Source organism: Lepidochelys olivacea (genome assembly GCF_965140295.1).
Source record: "Lepidochelys olivacea isolate rLepOli2 genome assembly, chromosome: 9".
Taxonomy (NCBI): domain Eukaryota; kingdom Metazoa; phylum Chordata; order Testudines; family Cheloniidae; genus Lepidochelys; species Lepidochelys olivacea.
Genome location: NC_140419.1, coordinates 53068332 through 53091205, shown reverse-complemented (window position 1 = coordinate 53091205; position 22874 = coordinate 53068332). Strand labels below are relative to the sequence as shown.

The 22874-nt window shown below is 46.1% G+C and overlaps 1 protein-coding gene across 7 annotated transcripts in view; it reads left to right on the top strand.

The window, feature by feature from the left end:
• Window positions 1-6519: 6519 nt before the first annotated feature.
• Window positions 6520-22874, top strand: part of EPHB1 (EPH receptor B1) — a 401305-nt gene continuing 384950 nt past the window's right edge. For all 7 annotated transcript variants that reach the window (XM_084639911.1, XM_084639912.1, XM_084639913.1 and 4 more), the window contains exon 1: window positions 6520-6860. In XM_084639911.1, coding sequence (XP_084496037.1) covers window positions 6788-6860 — 73 coding nt within the window. In that variant the 5' untranslated portion in view covers window positions 6520-6787. The remainder of the gene's footprint in view (window positions 6861-22874) is intronic.

The following is a 22874-nucleotide window of genomic DNA, read 5'->3' as shown; positions in this document are numbered from 1 at the left end:
TTCCACCACCTCTCTAGGTAACACATTCCAGTGCTTCACCACTCTCCGAGTGAAAAAGTTTTTCCTAATATCCAACCTAAACCTCCCCCACTGCAACTTGAGACCATTACTCCTTGTTCTGTCATCAGCTACCACTGAGAACAGTGTAGATCCATCCTCTTTGGAACCCCCTTTCAGGTAGTTGAAAGCAGCTATCAAATCCCACCTCATTCTTCTCTTCTGCAGACTAAACAATCCCAGTTCCCTCAGCCTCTCCTCATAAGTCATGTGATCCAGTCCCCTAATCATTTTTGTTGCCCTCCGCAGGATGCTTTCCAATTTTTCCACATCCTTCTTGTAGTGTTGGGCCCAAAATTGGACACAGTACTCCAGATGAGGCCTCACCAATGTCGAATAGAAGGGAACGATGACGTCCCTTGATCTGCTAGCAATGCCCCTACTAATACAGCCCCAAATGCCTTCTTGGCAACAAAGGCACTGGGTCCTTTTCTGCAGAACTTCTGCCTAGCTGTTCGGTCCCTAGTCTGTAGTGGTGCATGGGATTCTTCCATCCTAAGTGCAGGACTCTGCACTTGTCCTTGTTGAACCTCATCAGATTTCTTTTGGCCCAATCCTCTAGTTTGTCTAAAAAGCTAGCAGTGTTTAAAAACAAAGGGCTAGATTATGGTTTTTATGCCATAGCCCTGCAGGGTGGTGCTATTGATGATAATATGTGAAACCTGCAACAAATAAAAGACACAGAATGCAGAAGAACCACATGCATTTTCTGTTTCCGTTAGTCCTAATTTGGTACAGATCTATGAAACACGAAAGATTGCTTCTTATCAGTAGAGGTTCCTGAGGTGTGTGTGTGTATGTTTTTTTTTAAATGGAGCTGTTGCACAACACATCAAGTAACAATGTAATCACTGTAAATCACCATTTGTTTTCCATGGGCTTCCAGATGAGTTAATAACAGATAATGACTCACAATTCAGGAGTGTCTCATTTCAGCAAATTCTCTTTCATATATCAGTTCAAGCGCAGCATATCAAGTCCTTGTTATGACCAGAGAAATGAGTTACGTGAAGAGTCAGTATGAAGAGCAAAGATGTTGATTAAGAAAAGTCAAGGGAGATTGAAAGGATCCGTAATTAGCACTGTTAGCGTATTCTACAGTGCTTTTCTAATATCACCAAAGTCCAGAAACATAGTTTGAAGGACAAAAACCTTAGTACCTACATCTAACAAGCTTCTTGAGTGAAAAATAATTAATCCTGAAGGAGTTATAAAAGAGCCATATGCTAGGAAACTAGAAAAGAAGGAAATTATGGCAAGGTAACAAGCTTGACCAAGGCCATAAATCAGAATCACCCCTGAGAGTCAGTGCTATAGGAGAAACAGAGGACCTATAAAGAAAAGCAAGGAGGAGACCAGCTCTATGTTGCTTGAGGACACCTTGAAGGCTACTGCCAGTGCTGATGAGCTGCTAAACACAGTGCACATCTGCCCAATGGACAGTGACAATGAAAAACATGAGGAGCAGCAAATATAGGCTCCAGGGCATAGATCCATTTCAGCATATGCAGGCCACGACAGCAGGAGCTGTTGTGGGAGCAAGGCCTGGCCATGCTCTCCGAAAGCCATTGTGGATGTGAGGTAGTCGCTGTCTAGTAAGAGGCTGAATGATGTTCCTGTCTGTTAGGAAGTTCGTGCTGACCTGCAACCTAGATGTGTCTATTCCTGTGTGTCATTAACTGGCTGTCTAAGCTTGCTGTTTTGGGTGAATGTTTTGCTTAAATTGCATCTGGTTAAATGAAAAGGAAGGAGGCAGTGGCTACCAACCAGGGCAAGTGGGGCAATTTGCCCCAGGTCTTGGGCCCCACAGGGGCACCCACGAGAGTTTTCAGGGGCCCCCACGATAGTTTTCTGCGGCACTTCGGCGGCGGGGGGTCCTTCAGTGCCGCTGAACACACCTGGAGTGAAGGACCCGCCGCTGCTTCTTCCACTCCGGGTCTTCGGCGGCAATTCAGTGGCAGGGGTCCTTCCGCTCCATGTCTTTGGTGAAGTGCCCCGAAGACCCGGAGCGGAAGGACCCCCCACCGCCGAAGACCCCAGGCCCCCTGAATCCTCCGGGCAGCTCTGCTACCAACCCCTGCCTTGTGAGACGGGTATAATGTATCCTTGGCCCAGCCATGATCCTGGCTCTGGAATACAAAGATCAGCCTTTCTTACCAGCTCTCCTTCGTCTCACATTTTATAACAGGAGGATCTACTCCGCTGAGCCTCAGGTACTTCAGGATCCAGGCAGATCCACAGGAAGCAATGGGGGGCATCCTTTTCTTCGTATTGCAGAACCCCTAAGAGCCCCAGTCATGGACCAACACCCCCTTGTGCTAGGTGCTGTACAAACACTGAACAGAAAGAGTCCCTGCTCCACAGCACTTGTCTCCTCTGTGTCCCCTGGCCTAGCTGGCTCCTGGTGGCACATGGAAAGCCCCAGCTCTTGCAGGGGCTGTGCTTCCAGCGGTTCCCCTGATGTGACTGACCCCAGGGTCTGCAATGCAGAGAGAGAGGCAGCACATGGTCGCACAGCTTCTGGCTGCTGCTGTGTTCCCTGTGTATCTGAGTGGGGGCAATATGGAGGAGCCTAGCCAGCTCTCTGCCCTGCCCCATGATGCCCCTCCAGCTCCAAAGAGGGGCCTTCCTCAGGTTGTAGGGTGATGTCAGCCTGTCACAGAGCTCAAACTCCTGACGAGAGCTGGTCAGGAATTCTCCAATGAAACATATTTAGTCGAAAAATGCTGATTTTTCAAGAAGGAAACTGTTCACAGGGAAGGGTCAATTTCAGTACATTTTCCAACTAAAAAAAAATTGAAATACATTTAAAATTGTCAAAATGTTCAGTTTTGACGTTTTCGAAATGAAAAGTTTCCTGTTTTGGTTTGAAGCGACTTTTGGTTTCAAAGTCAATTTACAATAAAAAAAAAGGTTGAAATTGAAACAAAACATTTTTTAAATTATCCAAATGAAACGTTTCAACTGAACAGTGCAAAAAAATTGTTCAAAAATGTTGAGATTTCAACTTTTTGTCCTGGTTCAGGAGGGAAATTTTTCTATAGCATGAAAATTCTCACAAGCCAGGAAACCCATTTCCCATCTCCTCTACTCCTGACCTACTGGGGCACAAGTGCCGCTGGAACAAAGATATGTGATGCTGGGGGGCTGAGGGTCTTTAATCTGCAGATATTCAATGGTTCTGTCAGTCCGGCTGACAGGGTTATTGTTTGTTTATTATTTATTAATTTTGCAATGGCTCCTAGAGGCCCAATCAGGGATCGGGGCCCCATTGTGCTAGATGCTGTTCAGACATATAACAGAAAGACTGGGAGAAACTGCCTGAAGGGCAAGTGGGAATGAGCCACCATGTTTACTCAGCGGTGCAGGTCCAGGCTGCCTCAGTGCACTGCCTCTCAGTGCCAGTCAAAGCAGCATCAAGCCAAGGGAAAAGAGAACCCTCGCTCCACGGTCTTCTTGCATTAGAATCATAGAATATCAGGGTTGGAAGGGACGTCTAAGCACAGCATGGAGAGGAGGTGACCAGCCCTCTGTGGAGAAAGAAGTGGTTCAGGGCTATTTAGAAAAGCTGGACGAGCACAAGTCCATGGGGTTGGATGCGCTGCATCCGAGAGTGCTAAAGGAGTTGGCGGATGTGATTGCAGAGCCATTGGCCATTATCTTTGAAAACTCATGGTGATCGGGGGAAGTCCCGGACGACTGGAAAAAGGCTAATGTAGTGCCCATCTTTAAAAAAGGGTAGAAGGAGGATCCTGGGAACTACAGGCCAGTCAGTCTCACCTCAGTCCCTGGAAAAATCATGGAGCAGGTTGTCAAGGAATCAATTCTGAAGCACTTAGAGGAGAGGAAAGTGATCAGGAACAGTCAGCATAGATTCACTGAGGGCAAGTCATGCCTGACTAATCTAATTGCCTTCTATGACGAGATAACTGGCTCTGTGGATGAGGGGAAAGCAGTGCACGTGTTGTTCCTTGACTTTAGCAAAGCTTTTGACACGGTCTCCCACAGTATTCTTGCCAGTAAGTTAAAGAAGTATGGGCTGGAGGAATGGACTATAAGGTGGATAGAAAGCTGGCTAGATTGTCGGGCTCAACGGGTAGTGATCAATGGCTCCATGTCTAGCTGGCAACTGGTATCAAGTGGAGTGCCCCAAGGGTCAGTCCTCAGGCTGGTTTTGTTCAATATCTTCATAAATGATCTGGAGGATGGTGTGGATTGCACCCTCAGCAAGTTTGTAGATGATGCTAAACTGGGAGGAGAGGTAGATACGCTGGAGGATACGGATAGGATACAGAGGGCCCTAGACAAATTAGGGATTTGGGCCAAAAGAAATCTGATGAGGTTCAACATGGACAAGTGCAGAGTCCTCCACTTAGGACGGAAGAATCCCATGCACCGCTACAGACTAGGGAACGAATGACTAGGCAGCAGTTCTGCAGAAAAGGACCTAGGGGTTACAGTGGACGAGAAGCTGGATATGAGTCAACAGTGTGCCCTTGTTGCCAAGAAGGCCAATGGCATTTTGGGATGTATAAGATGGGGCATTGCCAACAGATCGAGGGACGTGATCATTCCCCTCTATTCGACATTGGTGAGGCCTCATCTGGAGTACTGTGTCCAGTTTTGGGCCCCACACTAGAAGAAGGATGTGGAAAAATTGGAAAGAGTCCAGCGGAGGGCAACAAAAATGATTAGGGGACTGGAACACATGACTTATGAGGAGAGGCTGAGGGAGCTGGGATTGTTTAGTCTGCAGAAGAGAAGAATGAGGTGGGATTTGATAGCTGCTTTCAACTACCTGAAAGGGGGTTCCAAAGAGGATGAATCTAGACTGTTCTCAGTGGTAGCTGATGACAGAACAAGGAGTAATGGTCTCAAGTTGCAGTGGGGCAGGTTTAGGTTGGATATTAGGAAAAACTTTTTCACTAGGAGAGTGGTGAAGCACTGGAATGTGTTACCTAGGGAGGTGGTGGAATCTCCTTCCTTTGAGGTTTTTAAGGTCAGGCTTGACAAAGCCCTGGCTGGGATGATTTAGTTGGGGATTGGTCCTGCTTTGAGCAGGGGGGTGGACTAGATGACCTCCTGAGGTCCCTTCCAACCCTGATATTCTCTGATTCTATGCTTCCACTGGAATAGAGGAGAGGCAGGGTTCTAGGCACTAGGTGGTAGACAGGTATCTATATGTGCACCTGTAGTTATTCCTGTGGTTGGGTGAAATTCAGTCGGGGACAGAGAGATAGCACACAGTCTAGGCATCACCTATTTGGAAGGCTCAAGTGATGTATGGGTATTAGCCCTGACATCAGAAGCATGATTTAGCGACGGAACCCAACCATTCATCTGACATGCTAGGAAAAATGGGCAAGAAGATGCAGCATTATTTAGAGAACAAATGAGGCAAACTGGCGGATAAAGGTAAAGGAAGAGTGGAATCAAAACTGGATATGCCAGGGGCTTATTTTCATTGTCGTTTAGAAATCACAATCCATGGCACCGACTGATGCAGCCAAATTACAATTTAAAATGATAAAAGGGAAAAAAAATCCCACCCCAAAGTTATCACTGGGACTAACACATATCCAGAGCCAGTGAGCTCTTTGTCAGCAGCCTTAGCAGGCACTGGAAAGCTTTGCTCCTGTGCTCAGTGACAGTAGCCAGAATCTTTAGACAGTGTTCTAAAATGGTATCTAGCAGAGTACTCCTGTTCTCACAACACAGGTGATTTGGGCGGAGGAGGGGACTGAATTCATGTGTCTTGCACTTACAGAGATCTGGGTTTGGAGTCAGGTTTGGTCATGTTCTACATTATTTTGATTTCTTCTTCTTCTTCTGACATGGTCATAGTGCCTCTCTTCTCCTCACATCTACACAATACAGAGCAATTATGGGTGGCCGTTCAGGACCAAGACAGACCCAGGATATAGAGAAAGGGGGCTGTAGACTAGATGTGTCAGAGCCCTGTAGGGGAAAATCATTCTTTTAACATTCAAAATCATATTCTTTGGCCCAAACTCCAGAATCCCTTCTTGGAAAGGGCTAGCTGACATCAGCACACCATCAACGTGTTAGAAGATGATGAAAGCTATAGTCAATAAGAAGCCGGTCGCTGCTGAAAATAAAAATAGGTGGATTAGTTACCGACAGGCAGGGCTGGGTTGTGAATAGTGACCTGAATTTAGTGCTGCATCAGTGGAAATGTGTGTGCAATACTGAAAAGGACCATTAGGGGGAGCTCTTTCACTTCCTTATGGCTCGCTCTCCTCATTCTCTCCCCATGCCTCGCTGCAAAAGTTTTTCTTAAACTAACAATACCAATGTAAGGAGGTGCTCTGCGCTGATTGGATGGGGGTTTTTTGTAGGCTTGATTCCTTGATTGGACAGGAGGTGTTGGGGGTGGGAAGAGAGTTGATGGGTGGGGGGGAACCCCTTTCCCTCCCCCTCCCTCCAGCCTCAGTGGCTGATTTTGTTCTCACTGTACACTTTACTATTGCTTGCAATGTGACACTAAAATATATACTCTCTCTCTCACACACACACACCACATACACACACACACCCCCATGCACGCACACAGACACACACACACACACAAACACACACACACAGAGCACTGGGGTATCCAAAGTGGAATACTAAAGGAGATACATATATAAGAAAAAGCAACAAGAAGGGAAACCAGTCTTGCCAAACAAGGAACTATTTTTTTTATAACTCTTATTTCTTCTGAAACATGTTTGGGTCTACCATGGCACTGGATTTTGTAGTGGTTTTCTGCTTGGCATCTGCAATTGCAGCAGTGGAAGGTAAAATACAAACAATAACGGGGGAAAAAAACTTTTGTACCTGGGTTGCTCTGTGAGATGTTTTAAAATGCATGTTGTTTCCCCCTCTCCTTGTGCAAAAGGCAGCTGGTGTGGTGAAGGGCTGGCAGGGCTCAGGGGCTGCCAGATGCGACATGTAAGGAATCTGCGATACTTTCTTCACTCTTGCCCGGAGCAGAGCCAACCAAGTGGATTTCCCATGATCTGGCTCTCGGAATGGGTAGGACTTATTCCGCCCCCTCAATCCCCCAGCCAACAAGGCAGATGGACTAGCGGTTTGCCCTAGGCTAACCCCCATTCCCTCCTTGGCCGGGGAAGATGCTGAGCTGCATTGCAGGGCTTGTTGAACACGCTACAAACTGTCAGCTTGGGGGCTGAAGCAGCGATCAGTGATTCCAAGGAAGATGGGGGGATCTTGGAGCCCAGGGTTGGTCCAGGAGATTGTGTTCCGACAGGATCTTTGATTTGCAGCTGCAATAACTCTGCCCCTCCTTCCTTCCCGTCTCTCACTCTCTTGCCCGGTTTGTCTCTCTCACTTTCCGGGTCTCTCTCTCGCCGTCCTCCTGCGGCTGTATCCCTTGGGCTGAGCGGAGATCCCGGCTTTCACGGCAGGCAATCGCTGCTCTTTGTGCATGGGCATGTGTGTGTTTGTGCTTGTCGCTGGAGGCAGCAGGAGCAGTTTGGGTTTTAGCTGATGCCCACGGCTGTGGGTTTACCGCTGGGGCGCGGGGGGGGGGGGGGAGACCGAGCAGGGGTGCTTTGGGAAAAGGGCATGCATTACATAGTGAAGGGCAGATTATACTGGGAGCCAGCGGGAAATGCCATCACAGCCAGGCATTTTGCTGCTTCTTACCCATGGTCTGGAGATGACAGGCTTCTGTATTTTAAACTCTACATTCTCTAGCAAAGGAGGTGTAATTTGTCTGCATATAGATAACCAAGCCTGCAGGGCTCCTTGAAAAATTGTATCCTAGCTAAAGACCTTTTTTGAGCTCTGTCCCTTAGTAACAAAGCTGGTAGCACTAAGGAGAGTAAAAGGACTATGTGGGTGCATTTAGCTTTAGCTATCTATATCCATATTGTCTCTATACTAGTCTAGCTATAATTCCAGTGCCCTCTGTATTGGATATTATTCTATACTATAACTATACTATTCATTATATCAGCTGTATCATTCAGAGCTGGAGTCCCTATATCTTTCTCTTTGCTCCTCCTCCTTCCCATGTCCCTGGGAAAAAATTGTGCCACAGCCTTTTCCAATGAATGAGACATGCCTTACATCAAAACCTGGCTTTCTGTTTCCTGCTGTCTGGCGGGTCTGAGTTTATTTTGCAAAGCAAGGAGGCTCAAGAAAGTTCAGTGAATGAAAAGAAACTTTCCCACTAACACAGAGGAGAATGTTCATTTCACCAAACAAAATGAAGTGGGAGTAGCTTCGTGAACAACTTTTGGGCACAATCCATTTTTGGAATCAACAGTGGGCTCTTGGTCATTTACATTTGGAGTCAGGATTGCAGCTTCAGTATTCTTGTAGCCCATCTATTCTAATTTTAAAATAGTCGTGTTTGTGATCCAGCAGAGAAAGGGAAACAATTGCAATAGTTATGGCTTAGATAGTGAATAACAAATCCGATTTATAATCTGAAATGATCTTTGGTTAATAATACTAAACAGAATCTAAAACCTGCTTAGCTGGATCTTATGTGCAACAGGGTGGAGAAACTTAAAAAAAATTGAAATGTCATCTCCTTTTTTAAACCAGAACAGTACCGTTATTCTTGCTTTTTGTGATATCTTCTTTAGGTGATGTAGTAACAGTCAAAATCCCTCTTCTTTTTGTTGACGACTGCAGGAATCCTCCTTTGAATCTCTGCTTTATCCAGACTGTAGCTCAGGGAAAAGATTAGTGCAGAAAGATTTTTTTCCCCCCCAAAAGGTGGGTTTTTTTGCCATTCCACTCTTCTCCCAGCTGGTGGTCTTTGCAGGGGTTCTTTATTAAAATTTGTTAGATGCTAGGGAGGCATATGTTGCGTTCAGAAAGCAGAGGGGGAGCTGGTTGAAAGCTGCTGAATTCTTCCTCCTTGAAATTGGAAGGATGAAGAAATAGGCTGATTAAAAAAGTTAAAACAAAAAAAAGTTAACCTGTAGTTATTCATATCAACAAAGCCGATCCCAAGTAATCACACAAGGAAGTGTTCCCCCCCTCCCAAATTCTGCATTTTGGGGAGAGCAAAACATATTTGTATTTATTTTGCAGCCCAGGAACTGTTTAGAATCATAGAATATCAGGGTTGAAAGGGACCTCAGGAGGTCATCTAGTCTAACCCCCTGCTCAAAGCAGGACCAATCCCCAATTATTATTTTTTTGCCCCAGATCCCAAAGTGGCCCTCTCAAGGATTGAGCTCACAACCCTGGGTTTAGCAGGCCAGTGCTCAAACCACTGAGCTGTCCTTCCCCCCTGGTTTGTTTGTCTCTAGCCTTCCACTCTCTGGATTGCTCTTTTGAATTCTGTGTGTGCCATGGTGGGGCAAAGTGCATCTGTAATGTGGCACCCCTCAAGATGACATGAATCTTATTTATTTTACTGGAATTCCATTATTTTTGTTTCAGCCTTTTGAGGAAAAATAATTTTCTGGATGAGAACAGGTTTTGATAAAAATCAGTCTTGGATACTTGTTTAGAGAACTAATAGAGAGAAGGAAAATGTTTGGGGAAAAATGTTAGAAATCATTCTGCAATGTACTAAATATTCTGTTATTTCCCTTCCAACCCTGGTGATCCTTTGTTACCTTATTTGTGTGTTCCTTTTCTTTCCCCCTTTGTATAAAACAGCCCCTGACAATGATGGTCTGTATGGTTTGAAGGTACATACCTGTAGATGTATCTGCTCCTAAAATTGCATTTTGAAACATGGCAAAATGAGCTAATGAATGTCACCAGTAAGCCTCAGGAAAGCCCTGGCCAGAGCAGTCTGTGTGCCATAAGCTGACTGCCAAGGGTTAAAAAATACAACTTATTCAGCAGAATATTAGAGCAACCCGCTCTCCAGGCAGTACAATCATTCACTTATTCCCACACCCCTCCAGCCTATCTTTCCCCCCTCATACTCTACATATGGGCATCTAACCATAGGTAAAACTGACCCCAGCCATGTGGCTTGGTTATTTGATTTGTTATGAGTGTGTAATGGTCAGAAAAGTGAATCAATAAGACGTCAAATCTTGCTCTCCTGGGTGAACTGTTTGTGTCTGTGGTCTGTGAGGCTTATTCTCCCATCTGCCTCTTTGACTGCTTCTTGTTTTACTCTGGAAGTTCTCTGGAGTTTAGGAGATAACCCCTGGGCAAACAGCTCTGCTTACCAGCCTAATTCCTCCATAACCACAGAGAAAGCAATCCAAAGCAAAGGCATTGCATTAATGGTAATGTCTGGGACACATATTGTAAGTGGAGGGTGTATTGTAGAATGACTGTACAGTTGATTGGGATGTGGCTGTCAAAGGACGATGATATCAATTTGAATGTTATTGGTAAAAAAACAGAGCTCCAGTGCTTGTACAATATTCCAGTAACAGGACTCTGAGTTGTTGGCAGAGGAGTGTCTGCTATTCCATTCAATGGAGAAAATAGTCAGGAATGATACCTTCTCAAACCAAACTGTGGTGCCTCCCTGCTAATCGACTCTTTTAATGTTTTGCTTGTCTTCTAGATCCCAACTGGTTCCATATCGGGGGGCTTTCTGTCTTGGTGAATGAGATTTCATTTCTGTAGCCTTTCTTAAGGAATTTTTGTGTTTACTGAAGTGTCAGAAAGGAGCTGGCAAACTCACTGCTCCCTTTCTTTTGGGATGTTGTAATTAATATGCAAGATGTTAGAGACAGATCCTACTAATATGGAAATCCGTGACCCAATTTCCACAGGATGGGTCCCTTAGTCTGTAGTGTTATGGTAGATATGCTCTCCCTTAGGGTCAGTTTGGGCAACAGCTATGATTTCTGTTGACAGGTTAGGTTAAGGGATAGCTGCTGCATGTCCTGTTCAGATCACTGTGTGTGTGGCTTTCTTCTATATGGCACAGGATGATTTTTAGTATGCTGTCCTGGGAACTGACGCACATCTTATTGTGCTCTGCTGCTTTGACCGTGGAATCCCACTTTCTATATATACTGTATAGATTCACATTGCGATCCATCGGGAGATCACTCATGCTGAGCTTTATGGGACTAGACTGCCATGTAAAATAACATGCTGCCACCATACTCTACCAAAATCAGGACTGCAGCTACAGAGGCTGAAGGCTCATCTTGTGTCCGTAGCCTCACCTCATGCAATAAGATATCATCCATGTGCTTTAAAGGGCATTTTACTGCCATTTTCACTGGCCTGTGAGATGATTCATCTTCTGAAATCTCAGTCAAGGAAGAACAGAGTCCAAATATTTTAGCGTAAACCCCAAAGAGAAATAGATACGAGCACTATAGACATTGACAAGCAGGCTGACGGGGCACATACCATCCACTGTGCACTGAAAAACAAATATAATAAGGCAGAAATACAAGTCAATGTACCAACAATATATGTGTTTTCTGCTAAAATAGACTATTGAAGCAAGTATCAGTCCTGGGTTCCTAACAACCACAGCCAGCTGGCATCATATAGCAGAGCTCATTGCCTCCTAGTGCAGCGTCTAACCATAGGATAGGCAACAAGCATTAGAGGAGAGTGGATGTATTTTTAAAGCTCCAGCTCTACCTCCATCATCGCCCCTGGAAGGCTCCGTGGAACTAGAACCCAGGTCTGCAGAGCATTAGGCAGTTAATGGTCTCCCATCACCATCAGGAACCTGCATAAAGTTACCTCCAAGGAGCATGCTGGAGAATAGGCACCGCAGGATGTACCACCCAACGAGTCCAGACTGACAGCACCCGGTGGCCTTCTGATTGCCCCATGCTCAGTATTTAACCCTAGACGGTGGCCCAGGAAATTGTCTGGGCAGCTATGCAGACTTCTGGTGTGCTGTGATTTCACATATCACTTTGCTGGCTAGTCTTGTGTCTCTGACTCCAGTCTGACTCTGGCTCCTGACTGCAGCCTGGTAACTGCTGTTGGTCTCTAGTCTCTGACTGTGGCCTGAATCTGACCCTGGCTCCTGCCTGTTGATCATGGCTCCAGCAATTGCTGTGATCCCTGTGTACTGACTGCCGCCTCCTGACTATCTGTGGCTTGGTGACCCCATCTCGGCTGTGCTGCTAGGGCAGACTACTTATGCTCCGGTCTCGTACAGCCTCATCAATTCAAGCTTAACAAATAGCACAAGATGGGCAAGACTCTGGGTACATGGCATGTGGTAGGGGCTCTCGCAGTATGTAATAGCCAGGTTTGTTGGTGTCCACCCTTCTGATCAGGCAGATTTCTAACCGGGAGTCTGCCTGGAAGTTACTGTTGAGGGAAACAGCAATAACACCTGCCTTTTCCCGATGGTCCCAGGGAGATTTGGGGGCACCCTCAGCAGCTGGCTGCTCTGGGTGATATAAGAAACCGGGGCAGTTGGGAAGCCATGGATCACCATGTTGGATGCTAGGATCTGTATGGCTCTCAGGAGATCTACAGGCTTATGGGGATGAACTTAATTTCTCTTCCATGAGCGTGGGGTGGGGTAAGTATGTCCCATTCAGGGCAACTGCATCTGTATTCCTCCACTGTGGACCAGCAAGGGCACCTGCTCTAGGCTCTCTGCAGAGCCATCACCTCTCTTGGGCGGAGACCCATGTCTCTCTCCCTCCTGAGCAGAGTATTTCCAGGCTGCCCCATTCCCTGCCTATACTGTTATTCTCAGCAAGCCATGCTACTTAAACAGGTCAGCATCTGCACTTGGCTTACCTTTCATTGGCTATGAACAGTGCAATTGCCAGCAGTTATAAGTCAGTGCACAGCTCCTTCTAAGCAAATACATAGATTCTTACGGTAAAAGCATTACAGCTAAAACCTATTAAAACAACAAAAGAAGCTACATGCCTGTTTAAAGCTTACCAGAGGTCACCCATTAGTCTTATGGGGCCTCAATATGCCAAAGTCCTTCCAGCCTTTCCCAGGAAGGAAGGGCCTGCCCATTTGCTGGATCAGAAAGAAGACCCTGAGTCAGTTTAAACTCAGGCCACTTATCTAAAAGTCCTGTCTTTGCCTGTTGGTCTCTGGAGAGTCCAGAGTGTGAACCAGCATAGGCGAGGCTCTCCAAAGGCAGTGCTTCTCTGGAGGTGTTACAACTTGAGTGAATTTGTCTAATCACCCTGCAATGTTCTTAGTTCCTGGAGGGCTGTGGTCACAATTGCGTACAAACCCTGGCCCAAAGTGTTGCTTGATCTAGTGGTTGCATATTAATTATATTGATCACTTAAAATTTCCAATTAACACTGACCTCTGATAGGTTCTCATCCTGAGATCAGGCCCAGTATTATCAGCTGGGAGCCCCGACATGCCTGGTTGTAACACTCACACTTAGGACGAACCTTCTGGACTTGTACTGGTTTTATTAACACAGTTAGCAAAGCTACAAGCACTTCAGCCCAGCACGGTAGAGAGAGATAATACAGGCTGTGCTCTGAGCAGCCCAATACTCGCACCATCCCTTCCCAAAGGACCTGAAGTGTTAGTCATCATCTGCCTCACCAGACTCAGCATCACCAGTGGCCATCATCCTGGCATCTCCCAAGGCAGCCAGATCCGTATACAATTTCTATAATGTGTGACATTGATGCCACTTTGCCTAATGCATATTCAATAGGGGTTGTAGCTGCTTGACCGCTTTTCCTTATTTGTATTGCTTCACCCTACGACTTTGGGGTGCCCTGTTTTTCATAGGCCAACTCGATAGTTCCCCTTACACTCATTAACATTTACATCACTCAGTCACCATGACAACTTGTGGTTAGCACATTGCTGACACCCTATGTCTGCAAAATCCCCAAAATATTCTAACTGGCTTTAACTGGTATATTGCAGCATACATTTGCTAAATATCAGCAGTTTTAACGTCCTTCCCTCGAGATATCTTCTAATGTCTTGTGATACAGCATCACTTACTGGTTAGTTGCTTATGTCAAATCTTTCTTTGAGCCTGAGGACTTGTTTGGCTAAGCTAAGTATCTTACAAGCCTGAGGACTGTAAGCTTTTGCATTACAGCCTTAATCCATACCTATATCTTACCTAGCAAATACCTATAGGCTACAACAGTGATACATAAACAATACACTGGGATCTCTCAAAGATATGGCACAGAATTGCCATATCACAGAATCAGAGAACTGGAAGGGATCTCAAGAGGTCATCTAGTCCTGTCCCCTGTACTCAACGCAGGACTAAGTATTAGACCATCCCCGACAGGTGCGGTCTAATGTGCGGATTATTGCAGTGGTGCTAAGGCTCAGCCGCAGAACCTGTGAGCTGACGTGTGGGTGTCTCTCTAACATGCTTACTGCACATGTTCACACTGAACTGATACTGTAACACACTTAAGGCAATAGGGTAGTTCTTAGGGAAAAACGATTGCCCGTTGAGTTGTAAAAGTGATCTTGACAGGGCAAAGATGATGATCTCAGCCTGGATTTTTGGACACACTTTGCTTTTAACTCCGAGACCATAAAATTCAGTGCTGACCTATGTGAGTAGAGAACACCAATATGTGATGGTGTCAGGACAGAGTGTATAGCTTATAGACGTGCGCTGTGCGTATTTTATGAGCATTCCTTTGGGTTGCCATGTGTGGCAGGTCCACAAACGTGTAGATCGTGTCAACAACAGTTTTGTAGCACCCCTGGCCATCATGTATGTTGTTGATGCCATTTATCGTATTTTTAAAATTTAGTCTCTCTCCATTTCCTCCCTTATAATATATGAATTACCCCAGGGTAGACTGAACTGCTCTTATGGCTGTTGGTATGCCCCCACTTGACATGAGGAGTCCCACTGAAGTCAACCGCACTACTCAGGTTAATTGTGCCAATGAGTGCCAACCTTCTAAGGGTTGCCCGAAGAAAAAATGACGTTATTTGTATGTGTTTAGATTGGTGACAACCTCCAAATATGAAGTCAACTTGTAAAATAGTTTATGTCTGTGATGACAATCATGACCACATGAGTGGTACTGTCTGTGATATATACTGGTTACTGGTTGAATTTTTCACCTACAGCAGAGATTCAGACTCTGCTGTGTATGAAAAATACATCATGTAATTTTGGGGAGGACAGCACTTAGTCTCTGTGTACAGAATGTACCTCTCTCTCTCTTTGTGTAGATATATGGCTAGGTAAACACACAAAGCACTCAACAAATCAGCCTCCTCATTGCAGAACCATATAAGAAATCACACAGTAAGCCAATGCCTCATTTATCCTTCATATAAACCCAGCCTGTATATATACATTATGAGTCGGTATTATGATATAGCCTTAAATTCCATGATCCTGTGCAATTTTTTCCTCTGGACCCCTGCTTCATTTAGTGCATGGGATGGAGCTGCTTTGGGGATGGATCAGGAATGTGCAGAGAATGAGGCTGCTGTCTGTGGTACCCTGCCTCCTTTGCTGCATTCAGCCCCTTCCCAGCCATCTCTGGAGGTGGCAGTGGGGCTGATGGGGAGTCCTTTAAGGCCTCTGGGAAATGTATTTATAGCCAGAAGAGACAATTCTGTGGCTTAATGAGGGAAGTTGTCAGAGTCATCATCTGCTATTGATTTTTAACAGAATTAAGCTCCCAAATGGTTCTTTTTGGAAGTCCGTTGTATTAGGGCAAGAATGTCTGTGTGTTTATAGACATGGATTCATTGGCTGGGGTGTTTTCTTTCAGAGAAAGGTTGATTGTGATCAGCAGCACGAGTTTACCTCTGTCCCTGTGTTGCAATATAGTGATTCCTTTTGTCATCCTGGGGCTTCATTATCTTGCCCTCAATCAATGTTGGGAGCACATGTTCTGTTGGCAAAGTCATGCACAAGGGGCTGGCTTGTGAGCCCTGCTGCATACACGTGCAGGGGAGTAAGGGGGTGGAAGGAGTTCCCTGATCCCCTGGGTTGAGCTACCTGCATCACCAGAGACTGCGCAGGAAGGGAAAGCAACAGCTGTCAGGCTGCTGCCTCCTACCCGGAGAAGGTGGGCAAAGAGTGGGTGAGCAGAGGCAGGGCATGTGCCCATCTGTGCACTATAGAAGGGGAAGTAAGCTGTAAAAGCCAAAGGGCTAGCACAGATTCCCTCCCTCTGCAGAGCCCCTTACTCTGGCTGGGTTTCATGGTTACAGCCCAGCCCAAGTCGGGGACAAAACCAGAATGTTAAATCCTGGACTCCATGGGGGACTGTTTTTTACAAGGAAACTCTTAGAGGGAGAGATGAGAATTGAAACAGAAGGGGAAATAGATTGATCCAGGGAAGGTGAGAAAAGCAGCCAGTCCGAGCATGCACCCTCCCTGGGATCACTCATTTCTTCATCCAGACCAAGGCATTCTTCCCCTTTGGGTTATAGTATGCAGCAAGCTCCATCAGTCACGCAAAATTGTCCTTATGGGGGCCAGCACAAGGCCTAGCTACCACTTAATCCCTCAACGATAGGGTTGGCGGGGTGCTTCAATGATGTCTCACCCTGTGCTAATGTGACATGGCTAAGTGCCGTTCAGATAATCATCCAGTGACTGCAGCAGGCTGCGTTTCTTAGTTGTGTTCTGTTAAGGTGGTGCATCCGGAGTGTTGTCTAGTGCAGTGGTTTTTAACCTTTTTTCATTTATGTACCCCTAAAATATTTCAAATGGGGGGCAGATCCCTTTGGACATCTTAGACATAATTTTCCACCCCCCGGGGGTCCACGCACCACAGGTTGAAAACCACTGCTATAGTGGATCGGGCACAGGCTGGGAGTGAGGAGACCTTTGTTCTACTCCCAGCTCTGCTGTGTTGCCAGTCTCTGATCCCCACCCCCACACCTTTGTATGTCTAGTCTACTTATCCTGTAAGCAGCTCAGGGCAGAGACTGCCTATTAGTGTGAGGACACAGCCCAATGGCTGTCCATTCTCTAGTGGTGTCCCTGGGCACTGCAGTGCTGCTCCTAATGAATAATGTTTAGCAGTGCTGCAGCAGTTCTGTGATACAAGCAAAGGGGGCTCCAGGACTAGAAAAGGCTGCTTCATTCATCGTATGGTACCTGACTAGTCCTTTTTGGAATATGGTATCAAAATGGCTCCTGTTCTGAGCATGAGGCAAGTCACAATTCACTGAGCTCTGTGTGAAGAAGTGTTACCTTCCTATCAGCACTTTTCACCTGCTGCTGCTTCTGTCTGGGTTCCAGAGTAATGGGGCTTTAAAATTAGTTCAAAGTGCTTCTTTATGACTCCCTGCACCGTGTGGTCCCTGTTAGACTCTTGACAACTTTAATCATAATCCCCTCTTAACCAAACCTGTCGAAGAAGAACATTATTATTTCTACTCTACTGAGGAAATTACTTTGATAGTAAAGTAATACCCTGGGACAGATTTCAGGTTTAAAAGAAAATTTGGGATGGAGAATTTCTGAAGTATAGCATAGCAATTGATTGAACCGGATTTGAAGTTAAAAAGAGAGTCCCCTGGTATGGTCATATAAAGAAAACACCATTTTATGGAGCTTATATGTCTTATAAATTTGCTTAGTGTAAGAGTTTTACTTACTAGATTAAAGATGCAGAACACTGGTTCCGTTAGCTGTCTAGGAGGTTGTTCTCCCATAGACTCTGCTAGCTCAGGGTAGAAACATCTGTTCCTGCGATGCTAGGATAGACCCATGTAGGCTCCAGCCAGCCAGTTCTTGCCCCAGAGAACTTACCATCTAAATAGACAAGACAGACAAAGGGAGGATTTTTATCCCCGAGTTACAGGTGGGGAACTGAGACACAGAGAAATGAAGCGACTTATCCAAGGTTATGCAGGAAGTTTGTGTCAGAAATAGAACCCAGCTGTCCCTGAATCACAAACAGTGAGCTATCCACTAGATCATGCTGCCTCTCAAAATATAGTTTGCCACAGTAGGGCTGGCCCAGCGGTTTCCAATTGATTCTAAGGGAGGGAGCGTTGCCCAGATCCCACTGAACTGAGAGTTGAGCGCTGAACTCTCTTAGGTTCCTTTGAGAATGCCAGCTTCGAGTCCACCACCCAAAATTCCATCGGGCAACATTTACAGCATCTACAGAGCAGGAAGATAATGTGTTCTGCCCTTTACTGGGGTATGTCTGTGAGTGTACTTATATCTGAACATGGAAGGTCATGTAAATATCACATTGATTTCTCAGTCACATGCAGAATGAATATTGCTTTCCTCATTTTCTTATCAAACAGTAGGGCTTAGGTCTCTACCTTTTATAATAGCAGTATGTACACAGGACTTACCGTAACTCACAGTCTATACTGCCTCCCCTGCTATATTCCCTGGTGTATCTCAAGCCCTTTCAATTACCTGATAGTGTAAAACAATAACTTGCACTGCAAGCAATACTGTTTATCTTCAATAAAATATTGGTAACTACTCTTACGGCACATAGAAGGCTAGCCTTACTACAGGTGGCTGAATGTCTCTTTGGCACTTTTCATAAAGCCACTTGATTTTTATTTTATGGTTTTGTTGAACCAATTATTTTTATTTTTGGATGACTGGCTGTACTAATATTTTTGCAGTTTGTGATGGGGAAAGACAGACATAAAAAGATGATAATGAGCATGAATACTCAACTTTTCCCACACTCTGCAGTCACTCAGAAAATGCTGTTTCTCTTGGTCTCTGATGTTAGTTGAACTAAATTTAATCACATTTGGTATCTAGATAAAGGATTGTAATGGGCTGGTGTTACACACTGTAACCCAGTATTTTGTAGGAGTTCCCAAGAGGTCAGCAAGTGAGATGAGATTTGTCTTATTACTGTCTTCCCATAGGACACAATGTCTGCCAATGCAGTTTCTATCTATCCCATCCCACAACATCATCAGCATCATCTTCATTGTCATTATCATCATCTCCTTTGTTCAACACCAAGGGCCGAGGTTATGAGCAGATTCCATTCCACATCTCCCCTTTTAAAAATCAGGTTTTCTTTTTACCTTTTACAGCTGTGTGTGTGCAGCATCACTACCTGGTCTGCCTTGTTGTACAAGCAAACATCGGCTATCTTAGTGGACAGCAGCAGTATAACATTGTTCATAGGAAAAAAGTAGCTCTTGCAATTCCAGCTGTCTACCTCTGTGGCCCTTGTCACCATAGCGTCTGAGCACCTCACGTTCATTAATGGATTTTATTCCCTCACACCCTGTGAGTTAGAGAAACCTTATCCCCATTTGACAAATGGAGGCCCAGCAATTCAGTGACTGGCCTAAGACCACACAGGAAGGCTATGGCTCAGCCAGGAATTGAACCCTGAGAGAACTCAGGTCCAAGGCCAGGTGTGTTCTACTGCTCAGCCTTTCATAGCGGTGCTCCTTCACCCAGCATTCACCTGTTGGGGGGAAGGCTCTCTCCTTCTCAGGCCTAGTTTTTTGGGGAGAAGACAACTTCTGGGTCCACTCGCCAGCAGAGGAGCAAATTTGTGGAGAAGACCGTTAAGCAGGGGGCCGCTCTTGTGGCTCAGGACAAGCTTTGAGACCTTCTCCGGAAGCCATCGACCATCCTCACCCTAGCACAGTAGCTGAGTTCTGGAGAGGTACAAGCAAAAACTCTGGGATCTTACTCCCCAGCAGGAGATATCAGGGCCAGCCAGTTCCTTTCTCCTGCTCTGCCTGGCTTCTCTCCTGTCTGGCCATCTCTTTGCACACAGGGCAAAAGTGATGTCAGCTTTCTCAGGCTGTAGGAGCCAGCATCTGCCAAACTGCAAGTCTGACAGCAGAGATTTGTCTCCTGCAGACTCCCTGAGTATCCTGTATTGCGCACTGAGAGTGACACTCACTCCTGTGCATTGGGCCAGCCCAAGGTCTACGCACACCCCAAATCTTACAGAAGCCCTACTTTGACGGCTTAAGTGCGACATGAGTGGCTGCATAGGTCTTGTGCTGCCCCTCTGCACAGAGGGGATATTCCTCCAGAGAGAGTCAAGGGGCTAGATTCTCAAAGGGATATAAGTGCCTGATTGCCAGTTTAGCTCAGTGGTGAGGGAGAAGACCTGGGTTCAAGTCCATGCTCCACATCAAGCAGAACGGGGACTTGAACCTGGGTCTCCCACATTCTGGGTGAGGTGTAGGGTAGAAGGGAGGCACTTCAATCTCAGTCCCAGGTGAGAAGGGTCTGATCTGCCTTCGGTACCTAACTCCAGGGGAGGCTCATAACTGAGGAGCCTGTGTGGGGAGAGGTGCTTCCTTCTAGCCCTGAGTTATGTACCCAAGTCCCTTGGAGGGGTGAGGCATAGGCCACACCTCCTCCTTGGCATTGCCTGTTGGCTAGTGTTGGTGGCTCAGCAAGCTGTCTTTGGGAATCGCATTCGTAGGCTCCTCACTCTCCCTGCACATCGTACAGGGAACCTGGGTGCCTAAAGTGGATTCCTCTGGGCAGCACGTCACCTGAAGTTAGGCACTGCAGTGCTGGGCTTGAATCCCCCTTGTAGCTCTAGCCCAAGAGCACCTACCAAGCTCTGCCTTGTTCACTGCTTGCGTCCTGCATTTGTCATTACACGGCTGAGTTAGCCGTGCACGCGGGATCTGCTCAGCCTCCTTCTCTCTGACCTTTCTGAAAAGCAGGATGCTATAGCACTGAGGTCACTGCTTTAGGAGTCAGGAGACCCATCTCCTGCTTGCTATTTCTATTTGCCGCTGAGCTGCTGTGTGATTTCCCCTCTCGGTTTCCTCTCCCACCTCTTGTCTCTTTAGATGAGGGCAGGCACTGTGTGTTACTATGTGAATGGACAGTGCTTAGCACAATGGGGCCTGGATCGGCCCTCTACACGACCACTAAAAATCATACTGCTTAAACCGAGCCTGCACCAGATACGATCAACACTTGGTTACATCCAAACCAATTTTCACACTACAAGACAGTTTGTCAATGAGGGCGTTTTCCCTGCCAAATTTCATCTTGCTGCCTCTTCTCTACTGCAGATCGAGAGCTATTCACAGAGAGAGTGAAAAGATTTTTTATAATGGGGAAGTTATATATTCCCCTTCCCCTACTTTCCTGATATGCCATAAGAGCGGAGCCATTTCTGCACACAGTCTCCCAAAAAACCCTCTGTGGATAGAGAGCAGGCCTGCACAGTGCCAGCCTTAAGGGCGAAAGTTTCATAAAGCAACTGAAAACACGGCTTAGAATGTAAACGCTTGTGCAACTTTGACTACAACAGCAGTTGTTATGGCTCCCACTATAATTATTGTTAATTCTCCTTTCCCCGGGCACTTGATACGTAGAGACATGGGTGAAAAGTCTAAGGGTCAGGAGCTATGAAGGTCTAATCCTGCCAGGTGCTGAACACCCTAATTGCCTGTGGACTTCATTGGGTGTTAAGGGTGCTTATCATTTCATAATAGGTGCTTTGTACCTCTCAGGACTGGTCCCTAGCTCCCATACCCAAGACTGGGGTATAAAGGGTTTCAGAGGAAACCTTGATGTTACAGGCTTGAAATCTCTGGTGTCCTTAAATAGTCTGCATAGGTTGGTAATAGCACCTAGCTCTCACATAGTGCTTTTCATCAGTAGATCTCAAAGTGCTTTACAAAGAACGTCAGTATCATTATCCCCATTCTACAGATGAGGAAACTGAGGCACAGAACCATCCACATTCATCTAGTAAACCAGAGGCGGAGCCAGAATTAGAACCCATGTCTTCTGGATTAGCATTCATGCAAGTGAGAGCCACATCACAGGAAGGGGCTGGGCAGTCTCTGTCAACGCCCCTTCCTTCTAATCAACAATTCCTCTCTGTCCTTTCAACCCTGGGCCTTCACACCTGGCTCTCTTCCTCCAATGAATCCCCTTTCTCTAGCGTGTGTGTCTGTGACCCCAAACTAGCAGTGGGCTCCCTTCAATTGCCCCTTTTTGGCAGCCCCCCAGCTTAGTAAGAGAGAAACAGATCTCTTCACCACTGCAGGGGCTTTGTAGCCAATCCAAGAGGAACTCATATTGCAAATTCTAGGCGACGCATCCAGAGCTGGAGGAAACAACACAGCTGGCATCTTGAACAATTCCCCATCTAAAAACACAGTCAAGCTGCTATTGTATATCGAGCCATGCTATTTATATTGTTTCCATTTCCAGTCTCACATCCTTGGGTATTGGAGAAGCTGGTTGCGGGGGAAAGGGGTGGGGCATGTAGAGGGTTGGGCTGGACACATAAAGGGGAAAGAATGATGGCACCTGGTGTTATTTAGCAGTTTCAAATATCCATGTTTGGCTGGGGGGAGAGGAGAGAGTCAGGACCACCTCACCTGTGACATTACAGAATAGCTGGCACAAAGTCACTTTCACGTATAATAGCCATGGCCTATATGGTGTGGCATTAAAGAGGAACAATAAGAACAAGGCTCTTCCCAGGCTACAGATGACCCCAGTGACTCACACTGTATATTGTTATTAAATCCTGAAAAGACTGAACGGAGAATTTTTGTTCCTCTGCTACATAAACAAGACTCAACTCGCAGCCGAGATGGCCTTGATACAGCTGTCCCTGAAAGAGCACTGAATTCATATGCAGATCTTCAGCACCATGAATTGTGCAGTCAGGGAGTGACACTACTGGTCACACCAGGTCTAGCGCAGATGGATCCTGGCCCATCTCCCCCACCACACTCCTGGATGAGTGTATTGTTGAGCTGCAGCCCAAACGCACTACAAAATCCATTTCACTGGTGACCCCAGCTGCATTTGAACTTGGGTACCTTTGAGGTGAAAGTTTTCACTGACATTCCAAGCTTTAATTAAGGCAAAAAATACATTTTCCCCACTCTGCCATGCAGCCAGCTCCAAGCTGAATTGCTCTTGTTGCCTGGCCCATTCCAGATAAAACCAAACACCAGTG